We start from the raw sequence: 19,562 nt of genomic DNA, 5'->3' as shown, positions 1-19,562 counted from the left end.
ATTGTCATATTTTGCCTTGGGATCCAAAACGAAGCAGAAAGCCAGAGGGCGCTGTTACTGCTACACAAATTAGGAATTTTAATTAAAAATAACTATACAAATAATCAAAACTGGGACAAAGTAAACAAAACAAAAACTAGAGAGACACGCATTGAAGGAATAGGCAAAACATTACTCAAAACAAGCTCCCAAAACAGACATGCCAAACACGGGGTTTAAATACACACATTTTTGATGACTAATCACAAACATTTGGGTCATGCAAGGGAAGGGAAGCCAGGAAGGACACCCTAACTCAGGGTTGGGCAAACTTTTGGGCCTGGGGGCCTCCACATTGACTTTAAAAAATTGACAGACGGGCCAGGTCAGTACAAGATATGATACATATAAAAAAGTGCATCCGTTAACAGTACATATGAAACATAAACAGAAAAAATGACTAAAGTATCAACATACTCATCACTCATCATTAAAGTATAAAGTACAAAGTAAAGTAAGAATGAATGTATTAAGAAATATTAAAATGTCATTTAAAAAAAAGATAGAGGGGCTGTAAAACACCAAAAACAGATAAGAGTGGACACAGCTACTGCCCCTGGCTTTGGCCTGGCGGCGCCATTTTGGGGAAAAAAACCAAAGAAAAAAAAAACATAAAAAAAAAACATCCAAAAAAAAAAACATCCCAAACCCCCTCCCCCCAAAAAATACATTATTTGGATGACGTCAGCGGGCCAAATTTAAAAACTTAGTGGGCCGTATGTGGCCCGCGGGCCGTAGTTTGCCCATCAATACCTCCCCTAACCCCACATCAGGCAAACGCATATAAATCACACAAACAGTACACACGCACACACACACACACACACAAAACATACTCATGCACCAACCCCAATAACGTGCCAGAATTGGCTTTTCCACGGGTTAGCCGCAGTTTTTCAATCAAACTATAAAAAAAAAATTTCGCAGGCCTACTGTTCTAGAAAAATGTTCCAATTGGGATCCTTTCTACAAAGCCGTCTGCGTGGCGTCAGTGGCGTTATCCGACCTTTCACCTCTCGTTTTGGGCGTTTCCGTAATGCTAACGCTAACATTAGCTTGCTCCACTCTGTCGTCACGGCTCGTCGGATTCGCCGATTCCGGCGGTGGGGGCGGAGACACAATCACTCGTTCGATGTGCTCATTGGCTGTCCGTTCCGTCACGATCACGTAATTGGGCTCCACTTGATGCGAGCTGGAACGCCGTTGCAATGCATGCTGGGTACAGGAGAAAGAACGCTGCCGTGGGGCCGGTTGCGGCGATAAAAAGTGGGGGGTCACCGCCCTGGGGGGTTCTCGTCGCCTATCCCGGTCCTCGTCCTCTGAGGTGACCTCTTGCAAGGTGCTGATTGGTCGAGGGGAGCGGCCCATGATTCTGGGAGGCACTAGAGCGGTCGCTGATTGGTTGAGTTGAGGTCGCCAGTTTTGAGGGGATCCGTATTGGACACCGCTCACCGACCAGTTACTGTTAAGAAAGGATTTACATTAAATTCTAAATCTTTAACCAAGTTATCCTCATTAGGGTTGCAGGGGGTGCTGGAGTCAATCCTAAACTGACTTGGGCATGACCTGGATTTGAACCTAGGACCCTAGAGCTCTGAGACCGATGTGGTAACCCATATGTGTCAAAGTGGTGGCCTGGGGGCTAAATCTGGCCCGCCACATCATTTTGTGTGGCCCGGGAAAGTAAATGATGAGTGCTGACTTTCTGTTTTAGGATCAAATTAAAATAAAGAGTATAGATGTATATAAAATTTACGGATTTCCCCCTTTTAAATCAATAATTGTCATTTTTTAATCCATTTTTTTCAGTTTTTAGTTCAAAAATAATTTTGTAAAATCTAAAAATATATTTTAAAAAAGCTATAATGAACGTTGTTTTAGATCTATAAAAAACTGAATATTCAGGGATTTTAATCTAGTTCTTTTAATCCATTTATAAAAAAATTCTAAAAATACATTTAAAAAAAAGCTATAATAATCATTGTTTTAAATCTATAAAAAACTGAATATTCAGGGCTTTTAATCCTGTTTTTTTAATCCATTTACAAAAAAAAAAATCTAAAAATATATTTAAAAAAAGCTAAAATAAACATTGTTTTAGATCTATAAAAAACTGAATATTCAGGGCTTTTAACCCAGTTCTTTTAATCCATTTATTTAAATAAAAAAATAAAATCTAAAAATATATTTAAAAAAAGCTAAAATAAACATTGTGTTAGATCTATAAAAAATCCTAAATATTCAGGGATTTTAATCCATTTCTAAAAAAAAAAAAAATCTAAATATTATATCTAAAATGGTCCGGCCCACATAAAATCGAGTTGACCTTAATGCGGCCCGCGAACCAACCCTTGACACCCTTACGCTAACCACTCATCTACAGGGCCATCCAATTAGAGTCCTTGTTAAAAAAATATAACCAAATGCATATAATCAATGGAAAAATGGCCATCTGGCTAAGTCTCACCCTCACTACTAGTAGTAGTGAGGGTGAGACTTAGTAGTAGTACTACGGTCTTACTTACCTCTGTGGCGCCGCCCCCACATCCCGATGCGCCACCATCCCCGAGAAGGAGGCGCTGCGTCCTTGCGTCCCGACCCACGGCGAGTACATCAGCGCCCTCTCCTCCCAAACCATATCGCCGGTCATATCCTCAGTAGCGGGCGACCTCTGAATCTGGTGGGCTAACAGAAGCTCCAGCACCTGATGGTGAAGACCCTCCCTGGCGACATCAATGGGACGGCGCCCCCTACGGTCGTGGAGCTCCAAATTAGCGCCGTGGAGGAGGAGGAGCCTGGCTGTGTCGTAGCAGCCGTAAAAGGCGGAGAGGAATAACGGCGTTTCACCCTGGTGGGGATTAACGGTATTACATCAGTTCGTTTTTTAAGGATGTCGATGAGTAAACCCACCTTGTTGTCTTGCAGGTCCACGGCGGCGCCGTAGCGAATGAGCGTCCTGGTTAGGGAGAGGTGATTCACTGAGCATGCCCAGTGGAGGGCTGACCTCCCTGAGGTGAGACGGGTTCCGGTGGGAGGGAAAGGGGCGGGGTCAAGGAAGGGGGAGGGAGGGAGCAAGTCAGCTAATGATTACCGTATTTTCACGACTATAAGGCGCACTTAAAAGTCTTAAATATTCTCCGAAATAGACAGTGCGCCTTATAATCCAGTGCGCCTTATATATGGAAAAAACAGAAAACCCAAAACGAAAAACCACCACTGTCGGATGTTAAAAAAACACAAATGCGTGAACGGAAACAATACTGTTAACTATGATGCAGATGCCATCTTAGTTTACAAAATCTTCCATCATATAGCTCCTCCCCCACTGCAAGATTTTCTACAAAAAAATCCAAAACATCAACAATGGCTGGCTCTAGAGGTGACTGTGAAGTAGTGAGTGCTTCATACCTGGAAGTCAATAGTAATTATCGTATTTTCACCACTATAAGGCGCACTTAAAAGTCTTCAATTTTCCCCAAAATAGACAGTACGCCTTATAATACAGTGCGCCTTATATATGGAAAAAATGTCATTCATTGAGGGTACGCCTTATAATGCGGTGCGCCTTATAGTCGTGAAAATACGGTGATTATTACATTACAGAGTTCAGAGCAAGAATGAAAGGATGTTTTTGGAGATGGGTGCAGATGAAAAAGGCCAGAAAAAGTGGGAGAAATGTTAAGGAATGAAGCTAAAGCTCCAAGGGTTGGTTTTATTCCGGGGTGGGGGAAGGCAATAGGGGGTCTTCAGGAGGGAGAGAAGGGGAAAAGACATGGAAAGGAGGTCACCCTCGATACAGTCATCATTTTTTTAGACACAAATACGGCTTATATGTGAGAAAATACTAGCATATCTTACCAGTGTGATCCGTGTTGTTGACAGATACTCCAGCCCTGAGTAGCTCTAGGACTACTCGGTCTAGTCCACTTCGGACCGCTCGGATCAGGACCACCGAACCGTCCGGGCCGCACCATTCTGCCGACTGTCCACCAAAAAGTACAACAGGTAAGACAACTTCAAATCAATACTGATTTAACAATTAATAAATGAAGTCTAGACCTGTTGAGGAGGACTAAGCAGAGGTGGTGGCATGGTGTTCCGGTCCCAGCCTCTGGAAGAAGCTGAATGGAAATTTTGAGTTGATAGTTAGGATATTTGTCGTGTAAACGTGGTCTCGGGCCAACGAAAACTGATTTAGGGGTCTCACCAGATGCTGGTCTTCGTTGTTGGGATCCTCCGGTCCTGCAGTGTTTGACGTCCTCCTGACGTCTACATGTCCTCACGTCTTCCATGGAACTCTGCGTGAAGTCGGTGTCGCTAGCCACGTCCTGATCTCGTTTGAGAGGTCTGAGGGAAAAACAGCAGTGTCACGAGTTAATTAACATGTACAGCTAATTAGCTAGTTAAATCAAAATAGTCTGCATATCCAGAAATGTTTGCATTATACATTTTAACTCGATAGCAAAACATTTTTACCCTAACCCTAACCATTTTGTATTTAAACACACCCTAACCCCTAACCCTAACCATTTTGTCTTTAAACACACCCTAACCCTTACCCCTAATCCTAACCCTAACCCTAACCCTACCCCTACCCCTAACCATAACCCTAACCATTTTGTATTTAAACACTCCCTAACCCAAACCCTAACCATTTTGTATTTAAACACACCCTAACTATAACCCTAACCATCCTGTATTTAAACACACCCTAACCCTATCCCTAACCCTAACCATTTTGTATTTAAACACACCCTAACCCTGACTCCTAACCCTAACCATTTTGTATTCAAACACACACTAACCCTAACCCTACCCCGAAGCCTAACCATAACCCTAACCATTTTGTATTTAAACACCCTAACCCCTAACCCTACCCCTAACTATAACCCTAACCATTTTGTATTTAAACACACCCTAACCCCTAACCCTACCCCTAACTATAACCCTAACCATTTTGTATTTAAACACACCCTAACCCTAACATTAACCCTAACCCCTAACCCTACCCCTAACCATAACCCTAACCATTTTGTATTTAAACACACCCTAACCCTGACTCCTAACCCTAACCATTTTGTATTCAAACACACACTAACCCTAACCCTACCCCTAAGCCTAACCATAACCCTAACCCTAACCATTTTGCATTTAAACACCCGAACCCCTAACCCTACCCCTAACTATAACCCTAACCATTTTGTATTTTAACACACCTTAACCCTAACCCCTAACCCTACCCCTAACCATAACCCTAACCATTTTGAATTTAAACACACCCTAACCCTAACATTAACCCTAAACCCTAACCCTACCCCTAACCATAACCCTAACCATTTTGTATTTAAACACACCCTAACCCCACCCTAATCTTTTAAAAAGATTGGTCCCGATTTCCGAAAAATTCCTATTCGATTTATGATCGGGACATTTGTCTTGACACCATTTCTTTGGACAAAAGGGACGAAGGCTTCTAGTCCCGATCTTGGGTAGAGTCCAACACCATCCAAATCCCCATCATTTTTTATCAAACCCGGATTTTCACCTCATTCTCATGGCGTCCTCCCCTAGAGGCTCCCTCCGCCTCTTCTTCTCCGCCTCCTTGGCTTTCTTCTTCTTCCTCAGACCCGATTTGTCCTTTTCTTTCTCCCGGCCGGGCCTCCCAGTGGCGGCCTGCTGTTGGGCGCCGTTTGCCGTCCAAGTTTTGGCTTTACCATCTGCGGCGGTAGAGCGGTTTCTTGCCCGTTGCTCTCCGCCCTCGCCACCGCCGACCTCTCTCTGCCGCCTGGACCTTCTCGCCCGCCTCACCACCAGAAAGACGGTCAGAGCCAAGGCCAGTAACAGCCCCGTTGCCATGGCAACCACCGCCCAGATCCAAGTGGGCGTCGACTCTTGAACGCAAAAAAAAACGGGCAACTCGGTCATTTCTTGATGAGGCTTTGCCGTTTTGCTAGTTTAAAGCAACGGGCGCTAACCTCTGACATCTTGTTTCCCCCTGCCCGCGCCGCCTCGCTCATCCCGGGCGCCGATCTCGTCTTGGACTCCCCGGATGGCGACGACGGCCTTCAACTCCGGCAGGGGAGGGTAGGCGGCCAGGTAGGGGATGGAACCCTGGGAGGTGATAGCCCGCAGGAAGCTAGCCGCCTCCGTGGCGTGGGGGAAACAGGTGGAGGGTTGACGGGAACAGGGACGGTTGTCCATTTGAAGGAAAACTAGGGAACTAAGATACATGGAGAGGAGGTTATGTTATGTTATGTTAGGTTAGGGTAGGCTAGGTTATGCTAGGTTAGGCTAGGCTAGGCTCGTATATGTCAAATATCAGCAGTCGACATTAGGATTGTCAAAAACTGTTATTGTCATAGTGGAAGATTTTTGCATTGAGTTGACCAATGGGCTAATTTTTTATTTATGTTACTCTAATTTAAGTACAAATTTAAGTTAGGCTAGGCTAGGATTTTATGTCAAATATCAGCAGAGTTGACATTAGGATTATCACAAACTATTATTGACATAATCAAATATTTTTGCATTGAGTTGATCAATTGGCTTATTTTTTTATTTATGTTACTCTAACTCAAAGTACAAATTGTGCTAACGAATACATATTGTTGTTTTGATCACAAAGATGTCTTAATCAAGGACTTCCAAAATAAGATTTATCACTTTATTTAATTCATTCATTTTCCTAACCACTAACTCACAAAGGTTGCAGGGGGTGCTGGAGCACATCCCAACTATAACTACAGTCAGCAGGCAGGCAGATAAGCCTAAATCAGTGGCCAGCCAATCAGTCATGCTACCCACTCTACCACCCCATTGTATCTCATCTCATGTCATTTTCTGAACCCCTTTATCCTCATTAGGGTCGTACGGGGTGCTGGAGGCACCCTGAAATATTTTTCGGAATGCTTACCCGTCCGAATCGCCCGCCGGTTTCTTAGCCAGCAGGTCCACCAGCTGCTGGGGGTCCAAGTCGAAGAGACTTTTGTCTGCGGCCAATGGCGCCAAGCCCCTCAGCACCAGGGGGCTCCGGAGTAGAACGCTGAGCGCCCACAGTAAGGACGTGTTGGTGAAAGCGGGGGCGGCGCCTTTGTGTGGGATGGTGGCGTGCACCACCAGCGTGCCCTTGGCCCATAGGGCGCTCCCCCGGGTGGAGCAGTCGCCCCCGTCCCAGCCACAGGGGGCGTTGTCGCAGCCCTTGTCACATTGAGAGTTGGCGTAATGGTTGCGGCAGTATGGGATGTGGCCCGGACTGGGGGGGGGCAAAAAAAAAATACTTTTTTTGCAACATATAATGATTCATTTTTAATTGAAATATGCAATAGGCTGGTTTAAAAATACAACTTTGTTTTTTGTCGTATAAACTTTAGGAATGATTGATTTGTGATGCAGCATTACATTCATTCAGGTGATATATATGTACATAATTAATTGTGTTTATTTATTTATACGTATATCTGTGTGTGTCTGTGTGTATTTTGTGTCCACATGTGTATGTATATGTATATACATATATATACACACGTGTATGTATGTGTATATATGTTGTGTGTATGTTTATTTATATATGTGTATATATATATATATATATATATATATATGTATATATGTGTGTATATATGTATATGTATATATATATATATGTGTGTATATATGTATATATATGTATATATGTATATGTATGTATATATATGTATGTATGTATATATATATATATATATATATATATATATATATATATATATATATATATATATATATATATATATATATATATATATATATATATATATATATATATATATATATATATATATATATATATATATATATATATATATATATATATATATATATATATATATATATATATTATATATATATATATTATATATATATATATATATATATGGTGTGTTTGTTTGTATGTATATATGTATGTGTATGTATATGTATATATGTATGTATATGCATATGTATATATATGTATTTATATATGTATAATGTATTTTCACGACTATAAGGCGCACTTAAAAGTCTTACATTTTCTCCAAAATAGACAGTGAGACAGTGCGCCTTATAATACAGTGCGCCTTATATATGGAAAAATGTCATTCATTGTGGGTGCGCCTTATAATGCGGTGCGCCTTATAGTCGTGAAAATACGGTATATGTATATTTGTATTTATGTATATGTGTGTGTGTATATATATATGTATATATATATATATATATATATGTTTATATATGTATGTATGTATGTGAGTGTGTCTCACTTGCACGGTCCCCTGTCCTTGACGCAGTCCATCCCGTCTCGGAGACACTCGGGTTCCATGCACTCCTTGTCACATGAGCCGTCCCCGAACTTATCTTTGCACTTTCTGCTGGCGGGACACTGCCCCCACGGGTCGGCTGATTCGGCTACTGTCAAAAAAAAGAAGAAAAAAAATATATATATACTTGTTGCCACTTCATATTGTTAGTATTCACAGAATATGTGCTGTGGCAGAGAGCACAATGCTTCTGTCAGCCATATTTTCTCAAATTAACATTTTTTTTTACCAACATGATTTCTAATCGCCACATCTCTGTGACATAAATAACGTCTCCATTGTTTTTTGGACCCGAAGGCGATCGGAGCCACGACGTGTACTTCCTGATGACGACGTGTTAAATGGGAACGGGAAGTCAGGCCGGGGGAGGCGCCGTCAACAGGAAGTTTCCAGGAAACCAACTCGGTGCTGGATAAAGGTTAGGCCGGTTACCGTGGCGACCGTTGGACGGGATGGAGACGGACAATGGGGCTTGGCAGGTGGGCGAGGCACTACAAACACTCATTAGACCAAATGAACTTGTCCTAATTGACGCATTCCACGCCGCCGTCCAATCATTTTTGCATATTTTTGTCATTTTTATTCTAGCATTTCTTTCATGGATCAGAATTTTATACTCTTTTACTGTTTTAGCTCAAATTAAATGAGATTCTAATCATTTTTAGCAAGTTCAACAATGTGTTTTGTTCCATTTCTGTATTATATCCTTTTTTTCATCTTTTCATTGAAAAACAAACCTGAAAATTTTAGCTATTAATACAAATAATTTTTAAAAATCCTCTTTTCATTGAAGCAAATCTTTATTTTTCTTTAATATTTTTAAATTTTATTTTTACTTACTTTCCCGTGATATACCTTAATTCAAAAATATGAATATTGCATAAAAAATGCAAAAAAATATATTTTTTCCATTATTATAATTTAAAATGTTTTCAAACTTGCCAATTATTTAATTATTTTTTTTAATTCCAGAACTCCCTCAAAAATAGGGACTTTACTTATTTTCCCATTACATACCTTAATTCAAAAAATAAATATTTCATAAAAAATGCCAAAAAAATCTCTTATTATAATTTAAAAAAAAATTCAAACTTGACAATATATTTTATTTTATTTTTTTTCATTCCATAACCCCTTTCCAAAAAATAGGGACAATTTTTCTCTCCCCAAAAAATCAAAATGATGAATTAACTCAGAAAAATACTTTGGATTAACTTGATAAATTTCCAGAACAATTATTGCTGTCCCAGAATCTACTTACAGTATTTATCATTTTCTATAATGTATTCATCTGTACTGTACCTATTAATTAATTAATGTATAATTTAATTCCATCCACCTGGGTGCCATCTTGAAGGACAAACTCTTTAAAAAAAAGACAAATTTCTACCCATTTTAAACCATTTTTCTCCCAATGGAATTTCCCAACAGATAAATTGAGTTACCTTGTCTGGTGCAGCTCAATCCCAGCAAAACCAGTACGTACAAAAACCACATTATGACCAAATCCAAGACCTCCAGGTCCGTATCCACGTCCAAACCTTCTTCTCGATCTCCTTTACTCAGACGTTTTCTTTTCTTTTTTTTTTTTTTTTTACTTTGCTTCCCGTAGGCCTTTTGCGGATATCTGGACGACTTCCTGCTACTGTGTACTGAAGAATAGAGGGTGCATGACTTATACTTTAAAAAGCACTGGCGGCTAAAACAAACAAAAAAACACACACATTGCTAAAATAATGTACTCTGTCAACAAATATACATTTATTCAATCCACAAAATGATTTTTCAGTAAATAATTTTATTGATTGGGTGCCACTGTCATATCAAAGTCAGGTCATTTTCATTCATTATTTTTCCGGGGGTGCTGGAGGCTATCCCAGCTAACTATGTGTGCTAGCTAGCACGAAATGGGAGCAAAATAAAGTAATGTTGGTATAACCAACTACAAATTTAAATAGACTCAATAGAATAATCAATACAAAGTAAAATGATGTATAATTAATAATAAATTTATATGTATTTACTGTTTAAATGCATCTTACAATGACTAAATATACACAGCCTACTGAAAGCACAACATTCAGGAAATAACTTAATATAATAATGTATATTTTTATTACTTTTTTACTTTCCTGGTCTTATATTTTTAAAAAAGATGTAGTTTATGAGGAATAAAATAGAGAATTTCATTTTGTGTGTGTATTTTGGCATACTTAAGAAGCCTAATGAGCTAGCTTAGTGACGTAGTCAAGCTAATTATTTGGAATTGGCCCTTCAACGTAATTTGCCCAAGTAGAGTTGCCGTAGTTTAATACTTTTACTTTCGTTTTGACGTTTTACAAAAATAGTCAGTATAGTTCGGTCGATAATCTTAGTACAGCAGTTCTTTACCTCTTCTCATTATGTGAAACTACATACTTGTTTTTTATTTTATTTTGTTTTATTTTGGCGTAGAGAACCGTAACAAGAAGTTTCCGTTTTATGTGGAAGAGTTTTCAACTCCGTTTTAGTATTGGGGGTAAAGTACAGTAAGTACGGAAATTTTGTTAAAAGTTGTTAATCTTTTGCTTAATACGGATATACTTTGATAGATTTTTTTTTAAATTCATGAGTGTAACTTTATTAGAAACGTTTTTGTTTTCCTCATTACGGGTATTGTGGTAGAGGTAACAGTACTTAGATATTAAACAGTACTTAGATATTAAACATTACTTAGATATTAAACATTACTTAGATATTAAACATTACTTAGATATTAAGCAGTACTTAGACATGAAACAGTACTTAGATATTAAACAGTACTTAGATATTTAACAGTACTTAGAAATTTAACAGTACTTAGATATAAAACAGTGCTTAGATATTAAACAGTACTTGGATATTAAACAGTACTTGTATATTAAACAGTACTTGTATATTAAACAGTACTTAGATATGAAACAGTACTTAGATGTTCAACAGTACGTGTATATTAAACAGTACTTAGACATGAAACAGTACTTAGATATTAAACAGTACTTAGATGTTAAACAGTAGTTAGATATTTAACAGTACTTAGATATTAAACTCTCTCACAAATAAATAATTTGACCTCATTGATTCATCAACTAAATGATAAATTATGACAAGACATAAATGGATTAACTCATTGACTTTCTGTCCCACTTCTCCTCACAAGGATCCCATCTCTTACCAAGTTTATTTGTGTTCGCAGACATGTCCAAAACGAGCTCTTTGTTGTCCTCGCTCCTCTTTGCGAGCGTGGACGCTTGCGTCCTGGGCCTCCTGCGCTCCCTGCAGTTGTCCCCACGAGTCTTCTCCAACTTCCCGTCCCCCCCGCTCGCCGCTTTATGGACGGGGGAGCTCATCAGAGCCCTCATCCTGACACTGCTGCTCCCCTTTTTAACAAGTGGTCCTTGTTGGGTCCCTAACTCTGAGCTTTTTCAGACCATCCTCGTCCTAACTTTGCACCTGCCGGTGTACCTGACCGTGGTCCGTGTCCTGGGCGGGGCTGTGGACGAGGAAATGTGGGCCTGGCACTCCTGGGAAAGGGTAAGGGGGAAAACAAAAGACACTTTTTTCAGTTCAAATGTTGGTTTGACATGTATGGTGTATAACAAATGTGAGCAAACTATGGCCCGCGGGCCATTTCTGGCCCGCTAGGCCTTCCTTTTAATCCGGCCCGCCGACGTTTTTTTAAACTATTTTTTTACAATTCTTTTTTTACAATTCTGTTTTTACAATTCTTTTTTTACAAATCTTTTTTTTACATTTTATTTTACAATTATTTTTGTACAATTATTTTTTTACAATTATTTTTTTACAATTATTTTTTTACAATTATTTTTTTACAATTATTTTTTTACAATTATTTTTAACAATTATTTTTTTACAATATTTTTTTTAACAATTATTATTATTTTTTTTTTCCCAAGATGGCACTGTCACACGGAAGCCAGTGGCAGTAGCTCTGTCCACTCTTATTTGTTTTTAGTGTTTTACGGCCCCTCTATCTTTTTCAAATGACATTTTAATATTTCTTAATATATTCCTTTCCTTACATTACTTTGTACTTTATACTTTTTACTTTAATGATGAGTGATGAGTATGTTAATACATTAGTCCTTTTTTTCTGTTGATGTTTCATATGTACTATTAACGAATGCACTTTTTTATATGTATCCTATCTTGTGCTGACCCGGCCCATCTGTCAAATTTTTAGAGTCAATATGACCCCCGGGCCCAAACGTTTGCCCACTCCTGCTCTATGATAAGCTGACAATGCGAATCTTGTGAAGATGTTTCAAGGCTACCTGGTGACGCTGGTGTCGTGGATCTATTGGAGTCAATACGTCCAGCCAGTGTTGCTGTCTCTGTTTCGGTCTGTGTCGTCCATCTGGGGATGGAAAAGAAGACCTCGAGAGGAGAGTAAAAAGCCAACCATTTCATCTCTGAGAAGACTGATGGGATTCATGCGGCCACACTCGGGTCGTTTTGCGGTCATCTTGCTGCTTGTGGTGCTGTCCTCTTTCTGTAAGTTTATGGATTTAACCTCTAGCCCAAGAGTGTCAGACTCAATTTTATGCGGGACCATTTTAGATATAATATTTAGATTTTTTTTAATATAAATGGATTAAAAAACTGGATTAAAACCCCCTGAATATTCATTTTTTTATAGATCTAAAACAATATTTATTTTTGTTTTTTATATATATTTTTTAGATTTTACAAAATGATTTTTGAACAAAAACATAGAAAAAATGGATTAAAAATGACAATTATTGATTTAAAAGGGGGAAAATCAGGAAATTTAATATACATCTATACTCTTCATTTTAATTTGATCCAAAAACAAAATGTCGGCACTTATGATTTACTTTCCTGGGCCACACAAATGTATGTGGCGGACCAGATTCGGCCCTCGGGCCGCCACTTTGACACCAGTGGCTTAATGCGTCAGAGCTCTATTCTGATTGGCCACCTTGTCCACATTGGAGATAATTTTAGACTTTTAAGTGCGCCTTATGTGTGTAAATATTTCTTATACATTTTTTATGACCTTTTATATTTTATGTCTCGTCATGAAATTATATATTTTTGTTGTTTTCAGGTGAGATGGCGGTACCCAAGTACACAGGTCACGTGACAGACTGGCTGCAGAACCAAGGCTCACCTGATGCCTTCACAGAGGCTATCACGGTTATTGCCATCATGACTGTTGCCGGGTAGGATTAAAGCATTTAATACCATTTCTAGCTGTCATTTTTTACGAGTGTCTGCTATTTCGTTGTAGGGCTATCTTGGAGTTTATTGCTGACCTGATGTACAACATCACCATGAGTCACCTTCACATAGCCGTACAAGCAGATGTCTTCCAAGCCGTCCTCAACCAGGAGATCGCCTTCTTTGACAGCACCCCCGCAGGTTAGTGTATTTTTTTAATTTAAAACGTTTTTGTTTTCTTTTTCTTAATACAATTATTGTGATAGTTTTTTTAAAATAATTTATTTTACTAAACTTTCAATTTTGGTTAGCTAACTTCAACATTAAACAGTACTTAGATATTAAAAAGTACTTGGATATTAAACAGTACTTGGATATTAAACAGTACTTGGATATTAAACAGTACTTAGATATTAAACAGTACTTGGATATTAAACAGTACTTAGATATTAAACAGTACTTAGATATTAAACAGTACTTATATATTGAACATTTCTTAGATATTAGACAGTACTTTGATATTAAACAGTACTTAGATATTACACAGTACTTTGACATTAATCAGTACTTAGTTATTAAATAGTACTTAGATATTAAACAGTACATAGATATTAAACAGTACTTAGATATTAGACAGTACTTTGATATTAAATAGTACTTAGATACTAAACAGTACTTAGATACTAAACAGTACTTCCATATTAAACAGTACTTAGATATGAAACAGTACTTAGATATGAAACAGTACTTAGATATGAAACAGTACTTAGATATGAAACAGTACTTAGATATGAAACAGTACTTAGATATTAAACAGTACATAGATAGTGGTCATTGTTCATTCATTTTCCGGGGGTGCTTGAGGCTATCCCAGCTAACTACGGGCACTAGCTGGCATGAAATAGGAGTGAAATAAAGTAATGTTGGTATAAAAAAACTACAAATGTAAATAGACTCAAAAGAATAATCAATACAAAGTAAAAAAAATGTTAAAAAAAATATATATGCGAGAAATTCAACATTTTGAAGGCAAATCTGCTAGAAAATACAGTACTGTCGTTTCAGGTGAGTTGGTGTCACGTATCACCACGGACACCAACACCATGAGCGAGGCGCTGAGCGAGAAGCTGAACCTGTTGATGTGGTACACGGGCCGAGTGGTCTTTCTCTTTGTCTTCATGCTGATGCAGTCCTTGAAAATGTCCCTGCTGACCCTCATGGGACTGCCCATCATTTGGTTTGTGCCAAAGTTCACCGCACAATTTTACCAGGTGAGCACAAAAAGGTGGTGCCAGTGGTTAGCATGTCGGCCTCACAGTGGGGACCTGGGTTCAAATCCTAGAGTCAGTTTAGGATAGGCTCCAGCACCCCCCACGACCCTAGTGAGGATTAAGCAGTTACTTATTATGAGTCATAATAGGTAGGGAAGGATATATATATATATATATATATATATATATATATATATATATATATATATATATATATATATATATATATATATATATATATATATATATATATATATATATATATATATATATATATATATATATATATATATATATATATATATATATATATATATATATATATGTATATATATATATATATATGTGTATATATATGTATATATATATGTAAATATGTGTATGTATATATATATATATATATATATATATATATATATATATATATATATATATATATATATATATATATATATATATATATATATATATATATATATATATATATATATATATATATATATATATATATATATATATATATATATATATATATATATATATATATATATATATATATATATATATATATATATATATATATATATATATATATATATATATATATATATATATATATATATATATATATATATATATATATATATATATATATATATATATATATATATATATATATATATATATATAAATCAATTCATAACTAAGAATTTGACAACAACATGATTTGGTTTACTTGAGCACATTTTCCATTATAACAACTGAACTTTTCAGTTTTTTGTTAATTTTTTTTATATTTTTTTGCAGGAAATCTCAGTCAAGGTTCAAGACTCTCTTGCTAAAGCCAATCAGGTGGCTTCCGAAACCTTCTCCTGCATCAAGACGGTGAAAAGTTTCGCCAACGAAGACGGCGAGACGGAACGCTACAGACGCTGCGTAGAGGACACGTACACCCTCAACAAGCAGGAGGCGCTAGCGTACGCCGGCTCCACCTCTGCTAATAGCGTACGAATTGCCTCCGGATAACTTTGATTTTTCTCCATAGCAAATAATTGGATCCTAAAGTCTATTTTTCACCCCTTAATTTTTCTTTGGGAAACCCCAGATGACCACTTTGGCCATGAAGGTCTTCATCCTCTACTACGGAGGCGTTCTGGTGACCCACGGGATGATAAGTAGCGGCGAACTGGTCTCCTTTGTCCTCTACGAACTTCAGTTTGCTTTGGTCGTGGATGTGAGTTGTGGATTCCAACGCGGTAGTCCAGGGGTAGGGAACCTATGGCTCGAGAGCCACCAGTGGCTCTTTCGATGGGTGCTAATGGCTCTTTGCTAAAATCTAGACACTATGTCTAAAGTTACTTTAATTTTAAAAGTACTGTTTAATATCTAAGTAATGTTTAATATCTAAGTACTGTTTAATATCTAGTACTGTTTAATGTCTAACTACTGTTTAATATCTAGGTACTGTTTAATATCTAGTACTGTTTAATATCTAAGTACTGTTTAATATCTAAGTACTGTTTAATATCTAAGTACTGTTTAATATCTAAGTACTGTTTAATATCTAAGTACTGTTCAATATCTAAGCACTGTTGAATATCTAAGTACTGTTTAATATCTAAGTACAGTTGAATATCTAAGTACTTTTTAATATCTAAGTTCTGTTTAATATCTAAGTACTGTTGAATATCAGTACAGTAGTATCTCACAATTTTATCAACATAATTCTGCGACTTTTTCTACTTTAAAGGCAGTAAAATGACTAAAAATATATGTTTTTTCATGTATTTTTTACTTCTAGTAAATTATGAGTATGGCTCTCAGGGAATAATGTTTGAAAATATGAATTGTTTATGGCTCTCTTTCTGTCAAAAAGGTTCCCGACCCCTGTGGTAGTCGTATATATTATAAGAAAATAATGATGTATTGTGTGTGTCCTCATTTAGGCTTTGATGCATTACTATCCTATGGTGAAGAAAGCCGTGGGGGGTTCTGGGAAGATCTTTGAGTATTTGGATCGGAAACCACAAATTCCTCCAGATGGAACCTTGGCCCCGGAAAACTTGGAGGGACACGTCGAGTTCAAAAATGTCACATTCGCCTACTCGAACGGAAATGGTGACGTTCTCAAGGTTCGTTTAAAAAGCTCCAGAAATCAAGGGGTGCGACTTATATATGAATTTTCGTTGGGTTTAATGAATTTTTGCCTATGATTTTGGAGCACTATAAAACCAGGTTTACCAATTTTGTTATACGCAGCTGGGTATGATGACAATTAGGTTTTTGTCAAGTTAATGATGATGACAAAGCCTAGGTTTTTTATTTATTATTTCAACTTTTATTTTTAATATTTTTTTATTTTTAATTATTTTTTAAATTATTTTTTATTTTATTTTTAAATATTTTTTATTATTTTTTAAAACATGTATTATTTTATTTTATTTTTTAAATATTTTTTTTATTATTTTAAAACTCATAATGAATAAAAATTGTATTGAAATGTTAAAATATAATGAACACAAGTACGTTGATGCTGTAATGAGCCTTGTGTATGGAAATAATTATGTTCATTTAATATAGTCCAAAAAATTGAATACATTGCTAAAATCGGCTGTTAAATTAATGCAATTATTTTTATAGACACTGAATTATATTAAGGAATGGTTGACCTAAATATTGTCCAATTTTGAATTTGAATTATTTCACCAGAATGTGTCCCTGGAAATGAAACCCGGGAAGGTCACTGCACTTGTGGGGCTCAACAGATCTGGAAAATCATCTTGTGTCAAGCTCCTGGAAAGGTTTTATCAGCCCCAAGATGGAGTCATCCTCCTGGATGGGCAACCCATTAACTGTTATCAGGATGCTTATCTTCGGCAAAAGGTAACCTGGACCAACATATTTGACTGGGGCCCATGACCGGACGTTTGGTCGCCGGTCAAATGGTGACAGAGAGTTTACTGTTGAAACCAGATCTCAAAATTATATTCATGAGAGAGAGTTTAATATCTAAGTACTGTTTAATATCTATGTACTGTTTAATATCTAAGTACTGTCTAATATCTAAGTACTGTTTAATATCTAAGTACTGTTTAGTATCTAAGTAGTGTTTAATATCGAAGTACTGTTTGATATGTAAGTACTGTTTAATATCTAAGTACTGTTTAATATCTAAGTACTGTTTAATATCTAAGTACTGTTTAATATCTAAGTAGTTTAATATCTAAGTACTGTTTAATATCTAAGTACTGTTTAATATCTAAATACTGTTTAATATCTAAGTACTGTTTAATAATATCTAAGTACTGTTTAATATCTAAGTCCTGTTGAAACCAGCTCTCAAAATTCAATATATTCAATATTCATGAGAGAGTTTAATATCTACATATCTACTGTTTTCAACAGTACTTAGATATTAAACAGTACTTTGATATTAAACAGTACCTGGATCAAGGGTCAATCCATTTTGGGAATTGAAATTTGGCAACAATTTAAAAAATTATGAAAGTCTTTTGGTCCCTTTTGGTCCCTTTTGGTCGCCGGTCAAATGTACTTAGATATTATACAGTACTTAGATATTGAACTCTCTCTCTTAGATATTAAACTCTCGGAGACCAAAAGACCAGCGACCAAACGTCCGAGCACTGACTGGGGCAAGTACCCTCCCATAAATATCTCTTTTTAAGTCTAAGTCTCGAATCTTCAGATCTCGGTGGTTAGCCAAGACGTGGCGCTGTTTGCCCGTTCCGTGCGGGAGAACATCAAGTACGGCTGCGAAGAGGCCAGCGACGAGGACATGTACGAGGCCGCAAGGATGGCCAGTGTCCACAAGGACATCACCAAAATGTCCAAGGGCTACGACACAGGTCCAAACTCTCCGGAAGAATGTATCCCCGGGACGACGTCTTACCCTAATTTTTTTTTTAGATGCCGGCGAGAAAGGAGGACAAATATCTGGCGGCCAGAAGCAACGTATCGCCATTGCCCGGGCGTTAATCCGACGACCCACCATTTTGGTTCTAGACAACGCCACCAGTGATTTGGACAGCAGAAATGAATATCAGGTAAAATACTTTTTGGATTTGACGGTTGATGGATACTCAAAATTTGGTTTTCGTAGGTTTACCAGGGCCTCCTGAAGCTAGAAAATTGCTCTGTGCTGCTGATTTCTACCAAGATGAGCGTAGTAAAGATGGCCGACCATATTGTAGTTCTCCACGAAGGAACCGTCAAGGCAGAAGGACGCCACGACCAGCTGATGGAAACCTGTCCGTTATATACTCAGATGGTGAAAAAAGAGGTGGAATAAAGGACTAATTTATTTTTATTTATTAAATTTCTACCTCATTGGGTAAATGCATACAATACATATATATTTTTAACATTAGTCAATTTCCTCCATTCTCACATATTAAGCAAATTTGACATATTGACCACAACACTATATTCTACTGTTTTTACGTGTCTTATATTGTCCCCCATTGTGCATGTAAAATGTAATTTAATACATTTATATCTGTGAAATTTCGACAAAGTAACAAACCAATACCTTGGCCATATTTTTACTTTTTAATATGAAGTGTTTTGTCAGTCAACTTCAATTGACTAAAGACTAAAAAAACATTTTGTTTAGTTTCACTACACTCACGCTAATGAGCGCAGAACCTCAAAATGTCTCTTAAATAACGAAACGTTG

General features: G+C 37.0%; 2 protein-coding genes across 2 annotated transcripts; one reads left to right on the top strand and one right to left on the bottom strand.

Moving 5' to 3' along the window:
- Positions 1 to 694: 694 nt before the first annotated feature.
- Positions 695 to 10,773, bottom strand: notchl (notch receptor, like). Its single transcript, XM_077721504.1, has 12 exons — positions 10,764 to 10,773; positions 9,818 to 10,024; positions 8,316 to 8,460; positions 6,953 to 7,291; positions 6,015 to 6,259; positions 5,585 to 5,930; positions 4,247 to 4,386; positions 4,099 to 4,160; positions 3,898 to 4,021; positions 2,950 to 3,047; positions 2,565 to 2,887; positions 695 to 1,501 (listed from the first exon to the last, which is right to left on the bottom strand). The coding sequence occupies exons 1-12, from the start codon at positions 10,771 to 10,773 to the stop codon at positions 1,006 to 1,008; spliced, it is 2,535 nt and encodes an 844-aa protein (XP_077577630.1). The 3' UTR covers positions 695 to 1,005.
- On the top strand, positions 10,700 to 19,191 carry tap1 (transporter 1, ATP-binding cassette, sub-family B (MDR/TAP)). Its single transcript, XM_077720703.1, has 12 exons — positions 10,700 to 10,900; positions 11,587 to 11,924; positions 12,671 to 12,905; positions 13,483 to 13,597; positions 13,666 to 13,796; positions 14,661 to 14,866; positions 15,674 to 15,871; positions 15,972 to 16,100; positions 16,813 to 16,998; positions 17,576 to 17,749; positions 18,573 to 18,732; positions 18,794 to 19,191. Exons 2-12 carry the CDS (start codon positions 11,589 to 11,591, stop codon positions 19,003 to 19,005), a joined length of 2,082 nt encoding a protein of 693 aa, XP_077576829.1. The 5' UTR covers positions 10,700 to 10,900; positions 11,587 to 11,588; the 3' UTR covers positions 19,006 to 19,191.
- The last annotated feature ends 371 nt before the right edge of the window (positions 19,192 to 19,562 follow it).

The sequence above is a fragment of the Stigmatopora nigra genome, chromosome 7 (assembly GCF_051989575.1).
Source record: "Stigmatopora nigra isolate UIUO_SnigA chromosome 7, RoL_Snig_1.1, whole genome shotgun sequence".
In the NCBI taxonomy this organism is placed as follows: Eukaryota; Metazoa; Chordata; class Actinopteri; order Syngnathiformes; family Syngnathidae; genus Stigmatopora; species Stigmatopora nigra.
The sequence above is the reverse complement of the archived record's forward strand: the minus strand, read 5'-3'. Positions and strand labels throughout refer to the sequence as shown.